The sequence below is a fragment of the Lissotriton vulgaris genome, chromosome 7 (assembly GCF_964263255.1).
Source record: "Lissotriton vulgaris chromosome 7, aLisVul1.2, whole genome shotgun sequence".
Lineage (NCBI taxonomy): Eukaryota > Metazoa > Chordata > Amphibia > Caudata > Salamandridae > Lissotriton > Lissotriton vulgaris.
Window position 1 is genome coordinate 32,057,721 of NC_141695.1, and position 13,976 is coordinate 32,071,696.

At 48.3% G+C, this 13,976-nt stretch overlaps 1 protein-coding gene across 2 annotated transcripts in view; it reads left to right on the forward strand.

The window, feature by feature from the left end:
- The window catches only part of KEL (Kell metallo-endopeptidase (Kell blood group)), a 554,418-nt gene extending 542,765 nt beyond the window's left edge, over positions 1–11,653 (forward strand). For both annotated transcript variants that reach the window (XM_086929702.1, XM_086929703.1), the window contains exon 18: positions 11,101–11,653. In XM_086929702.1, the coding sequence (XP_086785828.1) occupies positions 11,101–11,277 (177 nt within the window). In that variant the 3' untranslated portion in view covers positions 11,278–11,653. The remainder of the gene's footprint in view (positions 1–11,100) is intronic.
- Positions 11,654–13,976: the final 2,323 nt, after the last annotated feature.

The window sequence follows — 13,976 nt, forward strand, 5'->3', positions numbered from 1 at the left end:
CCCCGTACTGTGGAGCGCTTGGGAACCAGCCACACTCACAGGTACGCCGTGCACAAAGAGGAGTACGCCCGTACTGTGGAGCGCTTGGGAACCAGCCGCGCTCACAGGTACGCCGTGCTCCAAGAGGAGTACGCCCCGTACTGTGGAGCGCTTGGGAACCAGCCGCGCTCACAGGTACGCCGTGCACCAAGAGGAGTACGCCCCGTACTGTGGAGCGCTTGGGAACCAGCCGCGCTCACAGGTATGCCGCACACCAAGAGGAGTACCCCCCGTACTGTGGAGCGCTTGGGAACCATCCGCGTTCACAGGTATGCCACACACCAAGAGGAGTACACCCAGTACTGTGGAGCGCTTGTGAATCAGCCGCGCTCACAGGTACGCCGCGCACCAGGAGCAGTACGCCCCGTACTGGGGAGGGCTGGAGGACTAGTCGCGCTCAGAAGTACGAACCGCGCCGTGCATCCGCGGACCCAGGGTACGCCACGACCCCACAGCGCTCGAAGGTGCGGCTTGCACCCAAACTTGCCGCTCTGAACCCCACCGGTATCACGCGACTCGAGGATTGTGAGTTGTAAGCCTGATACCTCTACACTGCGGCCCTCTGTATCCCGCGGCTCAAGGATTGAAAGCCGTACGCCGGATACGTGGCCCCCAATACCCGTGCCAGGAGAGCTGAACCCCACAGCCCTCCCGAGCCGACAGGACTAGAGACTGTGAGTACCTAGAGATTGCCCCCAAAGTCTCCCCCCCTATCCCCTACAGATGTCACGGCCATTCAAGAAGCGAACCTGAACCCTCACCCAAGTGTATCTAATCCCTGATCTGTTGAGCAAGCAGATATAAAGAACTTGTTTTACCTATAATCCATTGGTGTGGTGTCCCCGTGGTAGTGTGGTGGTGACTCCGTGTACATGAACACAAGTGCTTGACTCTAGTGCTCGGTAACGTTCCTGGAGGAGAGGGGTCCCGGGGTCGTCAGGAGTAGTTACCTCTCTCCCCCATAGACCTCCCCCCATCCAACAGTGTATAAAACTGCAATTGTGCATTGTAGAGCCACATTGTCTGGCACCCGGAGAAAGGCTGTTGGAGAGTAGACTGGTACTGAGGGGCTTGGGCTCCCTCCCCGAGCCATTATCAGCCCTGTGACACCATCCTCTGGGACCCTCATGATTTACATTATGTGGGGAGGGGCCCTCATGCACCCCACTCCCCAAGCCTCGATAGGTCCTGGGGATTCCACCCCTGGGACCAAAATTTAAAAAAATGTGAAGGGGGCCGCACAGCCCCCCTCCCTAAGCCTCTAATGGCTCTAGGGAGCGCTTCCCTGGGGCTAGATTACTTACAAAGTGAAGGGGGTTACCTGGCCTCCTGCCCAAGCTTCTATGCCTGGGGTCCACAGTTTTTTAAACGGTGGGTGTCCTGGTACCCACCCAACAAGGGTATTCACCATATTCTCATTGAGGACTCCTGGGGAAGCCCCAAGGCCTCCGTGGCACCACCCAGCTCCCCACATGCAGCTGGAGCGGGCATTGAGTAACTACTAACGCTGCTCCCTCCAGGCAGGAACAATATTTAGATCTGTTTTGATCTGTTTCCCTGCCTGCATCAGTGCAGGCAAGAACACAGACCAAAAGTCCACTACCAGTGCATGGAAGCGTTTTCAAAGCTCCCGTCCACTGGGAAAGTACTTGGTGTTTGCCCCCGGTTGGTAGGAAATTAAAAAATGCTCCTGCCAAGTGAGAGCAAACACAGGTTCCCCGCCTGCGCTGCTGCGGGCAGAGAAAGAGCTATGCAGTTCTTATTTGGTAAAAAAATAAGTGCTAGGGCTCTCGTCAGGAGATCACTGCACCTTTCATCATACATTGCCCCTGCCATGCTGCCAATGATAGTTACAACACCAGCTACTAAATATAACACTCCTCCAAGTGTGGCGATTTAGACTATTCCACTCCCCCAAAGCTATAAGAATGGCTTGGGCGTCAGGTAAGTCATTTTAATGTATATTGAATTCAGAATTGACTGTTGTTGTGGTCATCTCTAAATAAGCCAGACAGCGCCCCCTTGTGGCAGAATGACACAAGCACTGATATTGACAATTAAAGGCCAGTATCGAGAACCGGAAACCACAGGCTTTAATTAAGCATTGCCGCTATGTCCCGGGGGTGGGATCCCAAGAGCATAGCTACTTAGTCGGCCCTGGGTGATGGGTCTCCGGGGCAATTAATGGCTATGGGAGGGGGGCCTTTAATGCCTCTGGCACCCTCACATCATTAATATGGCGTTGGCACAGAGGCTAAGTAATTCTCTCATTTGCATGGGGCCACACCCTCACATGATACCGCTGTCGCTACATGTGCACCGCTGCTATGAGTATTATAGAAGGGGACGCAGAAGCATCTGCGGCTCCTTCTGTATTACCAGTGTGCCCCAGGGGTGCACAAAATAGGCACACACAAGTGTTGCAACCCCAGGGCACAATGTATAATACAGCCCCTCATGTCCAACATATCTAATTGTGTGGATGTTGCACTAAGTGGAAAATCTGCATGCATAAATTGTGCAGATATTTTAGTTTCACCCTAAATGTTTTGTTTTATCCCTGTGAAATATTTCTTCTTCTGGAGGGCCCTTTTTCCATGAAATGAGGAGGTGTGGCTTTTTCCCTTTGTGTGCTTGAAAAACACTGAGACCTGCCTATCACAGGAGAATTGTGCGTTTAAAGGATGTAAAACTGGATGTAAAATGTCAGTCAGTACTAATGAGCCTGTAGGTTATCACTGCATTTTGCATTACTCCGCCCACCTAATGCCCCATTACCGCCCGACCCTAAATTGAATCTGCCAGATTTTTTTTATCGTAAATGCACTTTTTATTTACAAAGTTCCAATAATCCTGATCTTTATTTTTGAGGGAAAACATGGCGGCCGCCGGCTAGGGCAGGTCGCGTCTCTCCAGCGGAGCTCCCGTACCCCGGTGGAAAACGTAGCGGAAATTCGGCAGAACTTGAATCTCTTACCGCTTTGACCTTCTTAGGTGTCCTTTCGGTCTTTCTCCTCTTCCGTCCGAGCACCCTTGCTTTGCTTGAGCCTCTCCGGCTATCGAATGCGGCACACGGTGTTGTGTGGTGGCGCCCGCCCAGGACTGTCTTGCTGCTTATGCCGCTTGGATTTTTTTGGATTCTTTTGGGCGTCCTTTCGTCCCTTTCGGACGTAGCTCACAGTGTTGTGCGGTGGCATTCGCGGCGGCATTCACAGCGGCACCCACCTCGAACTCAGCCTTGGGCTCGGAACACCTGCCCGGCGGATGTGCGGCTTCGGGGTCCTACCTCCCACTTCTCTTCCGCGGTGGGCCGAGGCAGCCGTGGAGCTGCGACGGAGCCGCAGGGCGGCAGCTCGTGGAATCCTCGGAGGCAGCGGCAGCTTTCATTTAGCCCAGAAGGGCTCGGTTGTGTTGAAGGGAGGCTGCCTTGATCCACTAAAGGTAACGCGACCGGGGATTGAGCCCCCTCGCACAGACAAACCAAAGTCACGGGCACGTCGCCTTAAACTTAAACCTGAGGTAAGGTCTGCAACGGAGGAAGGAGCAGAACGTGCAGTGGACATCAGCTGTGATCACGATCGTGACCAACTTTCAATTAAGGTGACCGTGCGTGGGGGTGCCAAAGGTACTATTAAGGGCGGGCTCGGCGAAACAAGGGTTATAGACACTGCAGACACCGTTATAGACTCTTATTGATCAAGTGCCGGGTTCCAGCGCAGTGAATGAAGTAGAAGGTATTACTAAGGAGGGTACTCCAGGGTCTTCCATTTTTGTCTTTACCGGCAAACACACTGCCATTACTCCCCGGGCTTCTGACCCTAAGCTTGGGGCCAAAAAAAACCTCAGAAATACTTACAGTAGCGCTGTGCGACTTACCCCCTCGCTTAGGACATTCTTTAAGGTATTGCCACAGGTCCTAGAAGTCAAGTGTAGAGCGGGGGAGAATAGCCCTCAAGATAAAGGCATGAGTGGCCTAGATAATACCCAAGGGACCGCGTCCCCAATCCTGGTGGTCTCGGAATCTGCTGATAATATTTCAGAGGAGCTAGGGTCTCTAAATTTACTTGCTAGAGGGAATAGCGACGAGCCAGTACCCTCAGATTGTGAAACTCGGGAAGGGATATCTCTGGAGATACTCCTACATGAAATCAAGAGTGGATTTGCTGAATCTAAACGCAACCAGCACGAGATCAAAGCGGCGTTCGACGCACTTGACAAGAGAGTAGAACTGCTTGCCGAGAGGACAGATACTCTAGAAAGTACCGTTGGCGAATTAAAAGCTAAATTGGAATTCGCTGTGGAAAAGATACAATCTCTAAGACGCGATGGAAACGTAACAAAGGAAAGGGTGGAGTCTTTGGAAAATTACTCACAGAGAAACAATATTAGACTCCTGAAGGTCCCGGAAGGAAAGGAGGGGGGAGAAATGAAAAAAATCATTGCCTCTTTGCTCAAAGAGACCCTGAATTTGGAGGAATCTGTTGAAGAGTTGGAGAGGGATATTTAGCGAGCCCACAGAGACCCATTTCGCTTAAACCCGGGGAGATCAAAACCCAGAAAGATCCTTGTGAACTTTCTAACCTACTCCACCAAGGAGAAAATATTAAACTTGGCGCTTAAAGCTACATCTTTAAAAGCCCCAGATTTCTCCTTTGTTGTTAGGTCCGATCTGTCTAAAACAACCCTCGACAGACAGTGGGAGCTAGGCCAGAGAATGGAGAAATTCAGGGGTCTGGGGGCCACTGTTCAGATGAGGTTTCCCGCCTTCCTGAGGGTCATGTATAATAATAAAATGCATAACATCCGTTGCCCTCTGGAGGCGGATGAACCCCTAGCCTCTATTAGCGATCATGAGCAGGGAGCCCGACAGTGACTAAGAGACTAAGAGACTAAGAGATCAAGAGATTAAGTTCCCTATAACATCCTTCCCCTTAGTACTTTATAGTTGCTGCTTGTTCGTGTCGATGACAGTATCATCGTATTGGATTAGTGAACTCAATTTTGATAACTCCATTTGATAACTCCATTTGACATTGTATAATAGGAGCATAACCAAAAAAAAAGTAAAAAAGTAAAATTAAAAAAAAAAAATCACGGGAGGGTGTTTAAAAAAAAAAAAGAAATAAAGTTAAAAAAAAGCAATGACACGGGTCGGGAATTGGGGGGGGGGGACTTATAGGTGAAGCTTTAAAAATGGGAAGAATTCTCAGAGGTTTATTTACTTCTATTTTTACTTCTACTTTCACCACTTTCTGCACTTCTTCATACAGGATATTTTTCCTCTGAGATTCCTCCAAATGTATTAACCTTGGCTCTGTCGGATTACACCTTTCATATTAATTACACGTAACAGGGCCGGGTGGCGGGGGCTCCTCAGAGAGACAAATCTGGCATCACCGGCCAGGTTAAGTAAGGGAGGGTTTTCGAGGGAGGGGGGGGCGGGGGGGGGGAGCAGGGGTAAAATCGCAAAAAATCTTCATTTGTCAGACATCGTTCTAAATTTACTATTTTCACTAAATGCAATTCAGTCTCGTTTAATCTGCCTTGGGAGTAGTGTACTCTTTATTGATCTGATGAGTTGGTTGAGGGGGAACGACATTAGATGCTGGGGATAAAATTTTTGTCCTGGAATGTCAATGGCCTGCGTGTAAGGGGGAGGAGGCATAGAATATTACAGTATTTGAGGGACTCCCCAGCGCAGGTCATTGTCATCCAGGAAACACATCTTCTTCAGCAAGAAGTGAAGGATATGTTGAGGAATGTTAGATGGGTTGATAGTTTTATCTGTACTAACCACAATGCTAATATTCGGGGCATCCTTATCATCTTTAAAAGGCAAGTCAGAGCGCAGATTATAGATCATGAAGAAGATCTTAGCGGTAGGTGGCTATATGCTAAAGTAAGTTTAGAGGGCAGACCGTACAACTTGGTGGGTTATTATGGCCCTAATCAGGACGACGCCTCATACCTGCATAAAATCCAGAGCCACCTTTTAACAACTCATGATCCAATAATTTGGATGGGAGATTTTAATTTAGTACTAAATCCTAAATTGGACAAATCCCCCAACTCTACGGCATTAACTCATGAGAAATCCAGGCAAACGCTTAGGGGGATCATGTCAACGCTTGGATTAGCAGACCCGTGGAGGGAGAGAGCGGGTAACGCACTTGGTATATCTTATCATAACTTCAAATATAACCATAAGTGTAGAATCGATTATGCCCTATTTAGCTACTCATTAAGAGATCCCCTGGAGGAACTAGTTTACTTGCCCTCGCATCTATCAGATCATTCGGCCATCTTTTTTTCCTTTAAATCAGGTCAGCAAATCCCTCACACGTCTTGGTCATTTGACCGTACTATTCTTTTAGAGGAAGAGGAAACTGACCTCCTTATTCAAGAAACCAAGTTTTTTATGGACACTAACATAAACTCAGCTCAGTTGGACATTGTGTGGGAGGCTTATAAAGCAAATTTACGAGGTCACATCACCAACAGGGCCTCTCATCGAGGGAAAGTGTACAGGGCAAAGATCGCCAACATAGAACAGGAAATTGCTCTTTTTGACCAACGTATCGGTTCCGGAACTGGTACTAATGAAGATCAGAAACAACGGAAGGAATTAAAGGGAAAGCTAGAAAGTATCCTCCAAGAGAGGGTCGCAAAGAGATGGGCAGCAAGCAAACTTTCAAACTTTGAATACGGAGAATCCTCGGGCAAGGTCCTAGCCTGGAAAATCAAATCTGACCAGGCCAAAAAACACATCAAACTTATTAGTGTAGAGGGGGAGACTAATGAAAGAACTTCCACCATAGACATCGGGGAAGCTTTTCTTGACTTTTTTCAACAAATATATAAAGAGGAGATCTCGGACGACCCGCTGACTAGGCTCAGATGGTTAGAGAAGATAGTTCTCCCCACTCTCACCCCAGAACAAAGTGACCGGCTTGACAGACCAATCTCGGAGATAGAGGTGAGCGAGGCTATCAAAAAGGTGAAGCGGGGTAAGGCGGCTGGCCCCGACGGTCTCCCCGGTGAGCTACTTCGGGTTTTGGCACCCGAAATTGTTTCAGTACTTACTAGACTCTTTAATGATATCTTAGTAAAGGGAGCCACCCCACCTAAATCATGGGGGGAGGCAACAATCGTTCTGATCCCCAAACCCGGGAAAAATCCGGCCAAATGTGGCTCTTATAGGCCAATTTCACTTCTGAATAGTGATTATAAGCTCTTTGCAGCGGTGTTGGCGACTCGGCTGGGACGCGAAGTTAGCTCAATTATCCACACTGACCAGAAGGGCTTCATTCGAGGTAGATAGCTCTCAGACCTCACTTATGATTTAATCGGGGCAGTGGACATCGCCTCAACTTTCTCCCTTCCTTTGGCCATTATGACCCTCGACGCAACAAAAGCGTTCGATAGAGTAAACTGGTCATATTTAGTTGATGTCATGAGGAAATTTGCAATTGGACCTAATTTCCGTAGGGCTATAGGTCTTTTGTATGCTAATCCCAGTGCGAGTATTTTGGTGAACGGTACATGTACTCAGCCCTTTCAGATTAGTAGGGGAACGAGACAGGGTTGCCCCCTATCCCCCTACTTTTTAATATCTATATTGAACCTTTTGCACAATCTCTGAGGGACGATCCAAGAATCTCCTCATTTGAATATGGAGGGTGGGAAAAAAGGTAGGGCTCTACGCCGACGACATAGTAATTTACACTAGTGATCCAACAACTGCCTTTCCCATAGTAGTCGAAATGGCCAAAGATTTTGGACATATATCGGGCTACGATATTAACGCTGAGAAGACTGAGCTCATGACATGGAACATTACTAATCTAAGCGTTGTGGTGACACCCTCAATTCGTTACCTCGGAGTTAAAGTCACGCAAGATATAGACACCTTGGCTAAGGCTAACCTAGATCTGGTCTTCCAAGAATGTAGGGCCTTATTGAAATCCTGGACGGGTCTTCGACTGTCAATTTTTGGGAAACTCAATATAGTGAAAATGTCTATCCTCCCGAAACTGACTTTTATTTTTAATTCCATCCCTTTGGCTTTTGATTCTAAGCAACTTCATAAATGTCAGCAGGAAATTAATTCCTTTATTTGGGGCAATAAGTCTACAAGGTTGGCCTGGAAAAAATTAAGGAGGAGGAGGGAAAAAGGAGGGCTTGCTCTGCCAGACTTGCAGTATTATGCGTGGGCATTCCAGCTTTCCCACACAAGAATGCTCTTGGAGTCACCAGATTATTCTTCAAATGGGAGATTGTTTAAGGCAATGCTGGTGGGGGCAAACCTTCCTTTAGATGGCTTTCTATTTAAGTTCGGGGACCGAAAGTTTTTTAAAAAGGTGAGGCTTAGGACTCTTTTAACAATATTGAAGTCCTGGGTGCAAATTAAATTTAGAGTGGGGCTGGCATATTTCTCCAACTATGCTCAGATATGGGACTGTTTGCAAGACTGCCTGGCAGCCCCCCTAATTAAAGCGGGGCTTTCAATATGGGGTGAGCTGGTATTTGGAGGTGTCTTGATAGAGTGGGAGGAGCTTAAGGAGAAAGTAGGGCCAACCTTGTCAAGATTTAAGTACATCCAAATCAGCAGTTGGGCCAGAGAACTAACTAGGAAAAACTCTAATATTGGGAGACCCAGCCCCCTTGAACAGCACTTAGTTGAAAAACAGACAGGAGGTAAGGAGGTTGCTTTTTGGTATTGGTCCATCCTGGAGGAGATAGATGGAGACTTCAACCTCCCAATGGAGCTATGGGGAAGTGAAATCCTGTTATTGGACGAGGATCTGTGGATAAAATCCTTTTCTCTTTTGTATAGACTTGTCAAACCCGCTTGGCTGAGACGAAACCACTTGTTCACTTTACATCGGGCATACCTCTCCCCCTTACGTCTATCTAAATATCAGGAAGGGAAATGCTGTAACAAATGTCAACTTCCAGCAGCCTCAGGTACCCACATGTTTTGGGAATGCCCCCACATAATTGCTTTTTGGAAAGAGGTTAAAGTCACCCTGGATTCAATTCTCAAGACCAACATTCCTCTTACGCTATCATTAGTCATTTTTGGCTTTGATCAGAACATCATCGGGGTTTTGCGGTCTTTCTTATTCTTTGCTATCCTTCTGGCAAGACGGCTGATTTGTATACACTGGGTAGATACCATCCCTCCCGCACACTCCGCCTGGCTAACGTCTCTCTATGAAACATCCAAGATAGATTTGGCTAGATCCTGTAGTACCCAATGCCTCACCTTTTGGAAACTCTTGATAGATTGGAAGTGAACCTTTTTTTCGGCTCGTTGGGTTTTTTTTTTGGGGGGGGGGGGGGTATTCCCCCTAAAGGTCGGATGATTATGCCCATCTACTCCATGGCTCAGTCTAGTGGTTTGCCCCGACTCCGATATTTATTTACTGGCCTAACAGGCATGTAGTTGCCTAGAGGAGTGTCAACAAGGTGCACCATATCTCCCGCCAATCCGTAATAAGTTCTGCCTAGTTTGCGAAGCGGCTCAATCATCAGGGCCTTGCTCCCGAAGGCAGAGAGGTGGTTGGTGTGTTTTCTTTGCATCTATGGAACAAGTGTCAGGCAGATGAGGATACAAAAAAAAAAAAAAAAAAGGTCCAATAATCCTGATTCTGGGAATGAAATTGTGAAACTAAGAAATATTAATAGCATTTTTGGTGCACCTAATTTATACTTTGATGCACAGTTGGTGATTTGGGTCCATACTCAGCAATGAGTATTCAAATAATCTCATGCAAATGTGTTATCAGTTATGTTTTTTGCAATTTAAAAATGATAGTGTAAATATGTCATTCCATAAATAATGTATGTCTGTGCAAACATTGGGGCATATTTACAAGCCCCTGTCGCCACCACAACGCCATTTCTCAGAACGGTGTAGTGGCGATAGGGACCTTCTTTTATTTACAAGGCAGCTTTAAGCCACTTAGGCTTAACGCTGCCTTGTAAATAAAGCCCCCGTTCACACTATAGTTTACGTGAAAGGGGAGGGCAATGGGTGTTGCTCTGGGTGTTCCACCACAACACCCATTGATTTTGACGCTGCCCCATATTTACAAGGGTAACGTAAATAGGAAACTGCACCAAAATTAGGACCAGGGAAAACCTTGTCTTAACAGGATGCAACAAAGAGAAATGATTAATTTCTCCTCGTTTCTGCTGTTTCCACGTGTGCTGCGATGTGCAGCACACACAGAAACAGCAATGCCATTGATTGTTCATGTGCAGGAAGGTGACCCTTCCTGCACTTAAACAATCATTTAAAAAAAATTATGTTTTGCAACTTCTGTGAGTGCCGCATTGAGCATTACACAAAGAAGCTACAAAACACCATTTAAAGATTGTTTATGTGCAGGAAGGGGCACCTTCCTGCACATAAACAATCTTCTCCTGCAACAAAGGAACCCTTGCACTATGGTACAAGTGTGCCAGCGTTGACACTAGGTGGCTAAATTTAGCGGCAGCGCAGGGGGAAACGCAAGGCTGCACTCTATTCTTGTAAATATGGTGCAGCCCTGTGTTTCTAAAGTGAGAGCGTGTTGTTAGACTTCTTGGATTAATGACACGCCTCACCACTTTCCTAGTTAATATGCCCCACTGTCTGTGCACTTCTGCTGCACAGGTGCACCCTCATTTCTGTGATTCGTGCGCCTGACCACCAGTCCTTTTGTGATCAGGACAGATGTGCGTGCGACAATGTGTCATCTGTTCACATTTAATGAAACAGGTCCCAGCTGGGAATACAGTTAAATGGAAACAGATGTTATTTATTTTTTTAACATATTTTCAGTTAGAAATAACTAAATAGAATGTGCACCAACTGATGAAAATGAGATTTGAGTATCTTGACTGACCGTGCGCGTGCTCAAACTTTGCAAGTCACCATCATTTTCATGTGTTTGACGTTCTGCAGGGGCACATTTCCGTGTTTAGCTTATGTCGATTACATGGTCCAACGAGGACATCGTGTGGCCAGTTTTGGAACTGCTGACCGAGCTGTGCTTTTCTGTTTCTTTTCAGTCCATGTGTGGCAAGCAGAGCCGGGAGAAACTTCGCAGCTTTCTGAGCAGGGACCGGCACAGCCCAAGCCCACTGCGCGTGCGCGGAGCCATCAGCAACAGTGACAACTTCCACATCTCCTTCCAGTGCCCCCAGGGCTCGCCCATGAACCCAGAGCAGAAGTGCCAGATGTGGTGATGTCAGCAGAACTGGATCAAGGCAGATGAGCAGCCTAGGCGGTCCTAGCCGGATAGGGCTGCTCTTTCGAAGCACACACATGCACAGACGTTTCGCTTACAACGACACGTGCAAAGCCATCCAGTCACCAACCTCCCAGATTGCAGGCCCAGCTCCTGGGAAGCTGTGTGGCTCACAGGGCCAAAACTCTTCACAAAGGCCCTGGTTCTCAGCAGTGCGTAAAGATGGGAACAATTCTTGGAAGTGTATGTATATGGTGGTAGCAGTAGCCTGGCGGAAGCGTGGAACTGGAAATAATCGTCCAGGGCTTAGCTTCAGGGGGTGTTAGGCGATGCCCCCCTCCCCCCCACCCCAATAAATACAATTTTTGATAATTAGTTGGGTGCAGGTGCTTTCAGTCGGGTGTGGTGCGCTGTCTGTCAGATTCGTCAGGATTTTTTTCAAACAGGCAAAAAAAGATCACACCCAATCTCCCTTTCTCTGTTTTGAAAGTCCTAAAGAATGTTGGCTATTTTACAAGCTATTGTGTTTTCTCTCACTTTGTACCCGCACTCCTCTCCCTTTCCACTGCCTCTTAAGGCCCTCTTGTGCACTCTGCTTGGTGTATAATGTGTTTTAACATTATGTGCCAGCGTGATGTTTAGAAAAACTGACGCTCACACCCCCCAATCTTACTGACCAAGGAACGCCCCTGCAGTCGTAAGTCCTTGAAGAAGTTCAGAGCTCCCTTGAGAGTCCTGACAATGTCGCGATATGGCTTCATTAGAGCCCTGTCAGGAGGGGAGGCTGGAGGAACGCAGACTGCCAGCTCTGTGCCATCTGCAACGGTGCCCCTGTGGACACAGCTTCATTTATACTGCTCTGTTTTCATGCACTGGGAACTCCTGGGACTTCTCAACACCACAGCCTTTGTCCTGCAGAAGGCCCAGTTGCCTCAGTTGTTGCCAGGTTGTTGCCACAAATATGTGTCATTGTGTCCCTCACTCGAAGGGCTCTGAAGGTGAACCGCCCTGGTACACAGGCAGGCCTTGGAACACATTGGCATTAACGGACTGTTCTTTTTAAAGTAGTCAATTCCAGGTATCTGGAGTGTGTGATAAAGGGAGGGGCTGTGCTCAGGGTTCATGCTTATGGTAGAAATATCAAATGAGGACTCTCTTTACAAAACTTGCATTCTTCTCTCCTGCTTTGAATGTATCCATTTGATTTACAAGGATTGAAATATTTGCAAATGTTACATCGCTTAAAGTGCCAGCATTGGGACTATTCCGATTAGTAACTCATGGCCTGCTTCCTGGCGAGAACGGCTGCCACTGTCCATTTCAAGAACGTCAGTCCTACAGGGGCAGGGCTGCCACTATAGACAACCCGGTACTTTACACTACTAGTAAAGCTGCTTACTTGTGTGGCTGGCTGTTAAGAAGAATCATTGCTGCTCCACTAGAAGGATAGCTTCCCCAGTGAGCACTGCAAGTGCTGCCCCACTAGAAGGCTAGCTTCCCCAGTGAGCATTGCAAGTGCTGCCCCACTAGAAGGCTAGCTTCCCCAGTGAGCATTGCAAGTGCTGCCCCACTAGAAGGATAGCATCCCCAGTGAGCACTGCAAGTGCTGCCCCACTAGAAGGATAGCTTCCCCAGTGAGCACTGCACTTGCTGCCCCACTATAAGGATAGCTTCCCCAGTGAGCACTGCAAGTGCTGCCCCACTATAAGGATAGCTTCCCCAGTGAGCACTGCAAGTGCTGCTCCACTAGAAGGATAGCTTCCCCAGTGAGCACTGCACGCGCAGCCCCACTAGAAGGAAAGCATCCCCAGTGAGCCCTGCAAGTGCTGCCCCACTAGAAGGCTAGCTTCCCCAGTGAGCACTGCAAGTGCTGCCCCACTATAAGGATAGCTTCCCCAGTGAGCACTGCAAGTGCTGCTCCACTAGAAGGATAGCTTCCCCAGTGAGCACTGCACGCGCAGCCCCACTAGAAGGAAAGCCTCCCCAGTGAGCCCTGCAAGTGCTGCCCCACTAGAAGGATAGCTTCCCCAGTGAGCAATGCAAGTGCTGCCCCGCTAGAAGGATAGCTTCCCCAGTGAGCATTGCAAGTGCTGCTCCACTAGAAGGATAGGGGAAGGATAGCTTCCCCAGTGAGCACTGCAAGTGCTGCCCCGCTAGAAGGATAGCTTCCCCAGTGAGCACTGCACGTGCTGCCCCACTAGAAGGATAGCATCCCCAGTGAGCCCTGCAAGTGCTGCCCCACTAGAAGGATAGCTTCCCCAGTGATCCCTGCAAGTGCTGCCCCACTAGAAGGATAGCATCCCCAGTGAGCTTTGCAAGTGCTTCCCCACTAGAAGGATAGCTTCCCCAGTGATCCCTGCAAGTGCTGCCCCACTAGAAGGATAGCTTCCCCTGTGAGCACTGCATAGTGCTGCCTCACTAGAACCATAACTTCTCCAGTGAGCACTGCAAGTGCTGCCCCACTAGAAGGATAGCTTCCCCAGTGAGCACTGCAAGTGCTGCCCCACTAGAAGGATAGCATCCCCAGTGAGCACTGCAAGTACTGCCCCACTAGAAGGATAGCTTCCCCAGTGAGCACTGAAAGTGCTGCTCCAGGAGAAGGATAGCAACCCCAGTGAGCACTGCAAGTGCTGCCCCACCAGAAACCAGTCCCCAGAAGCTTGTTTCCTTTCCAGTTAAATAATTGGCTTGGTAGTT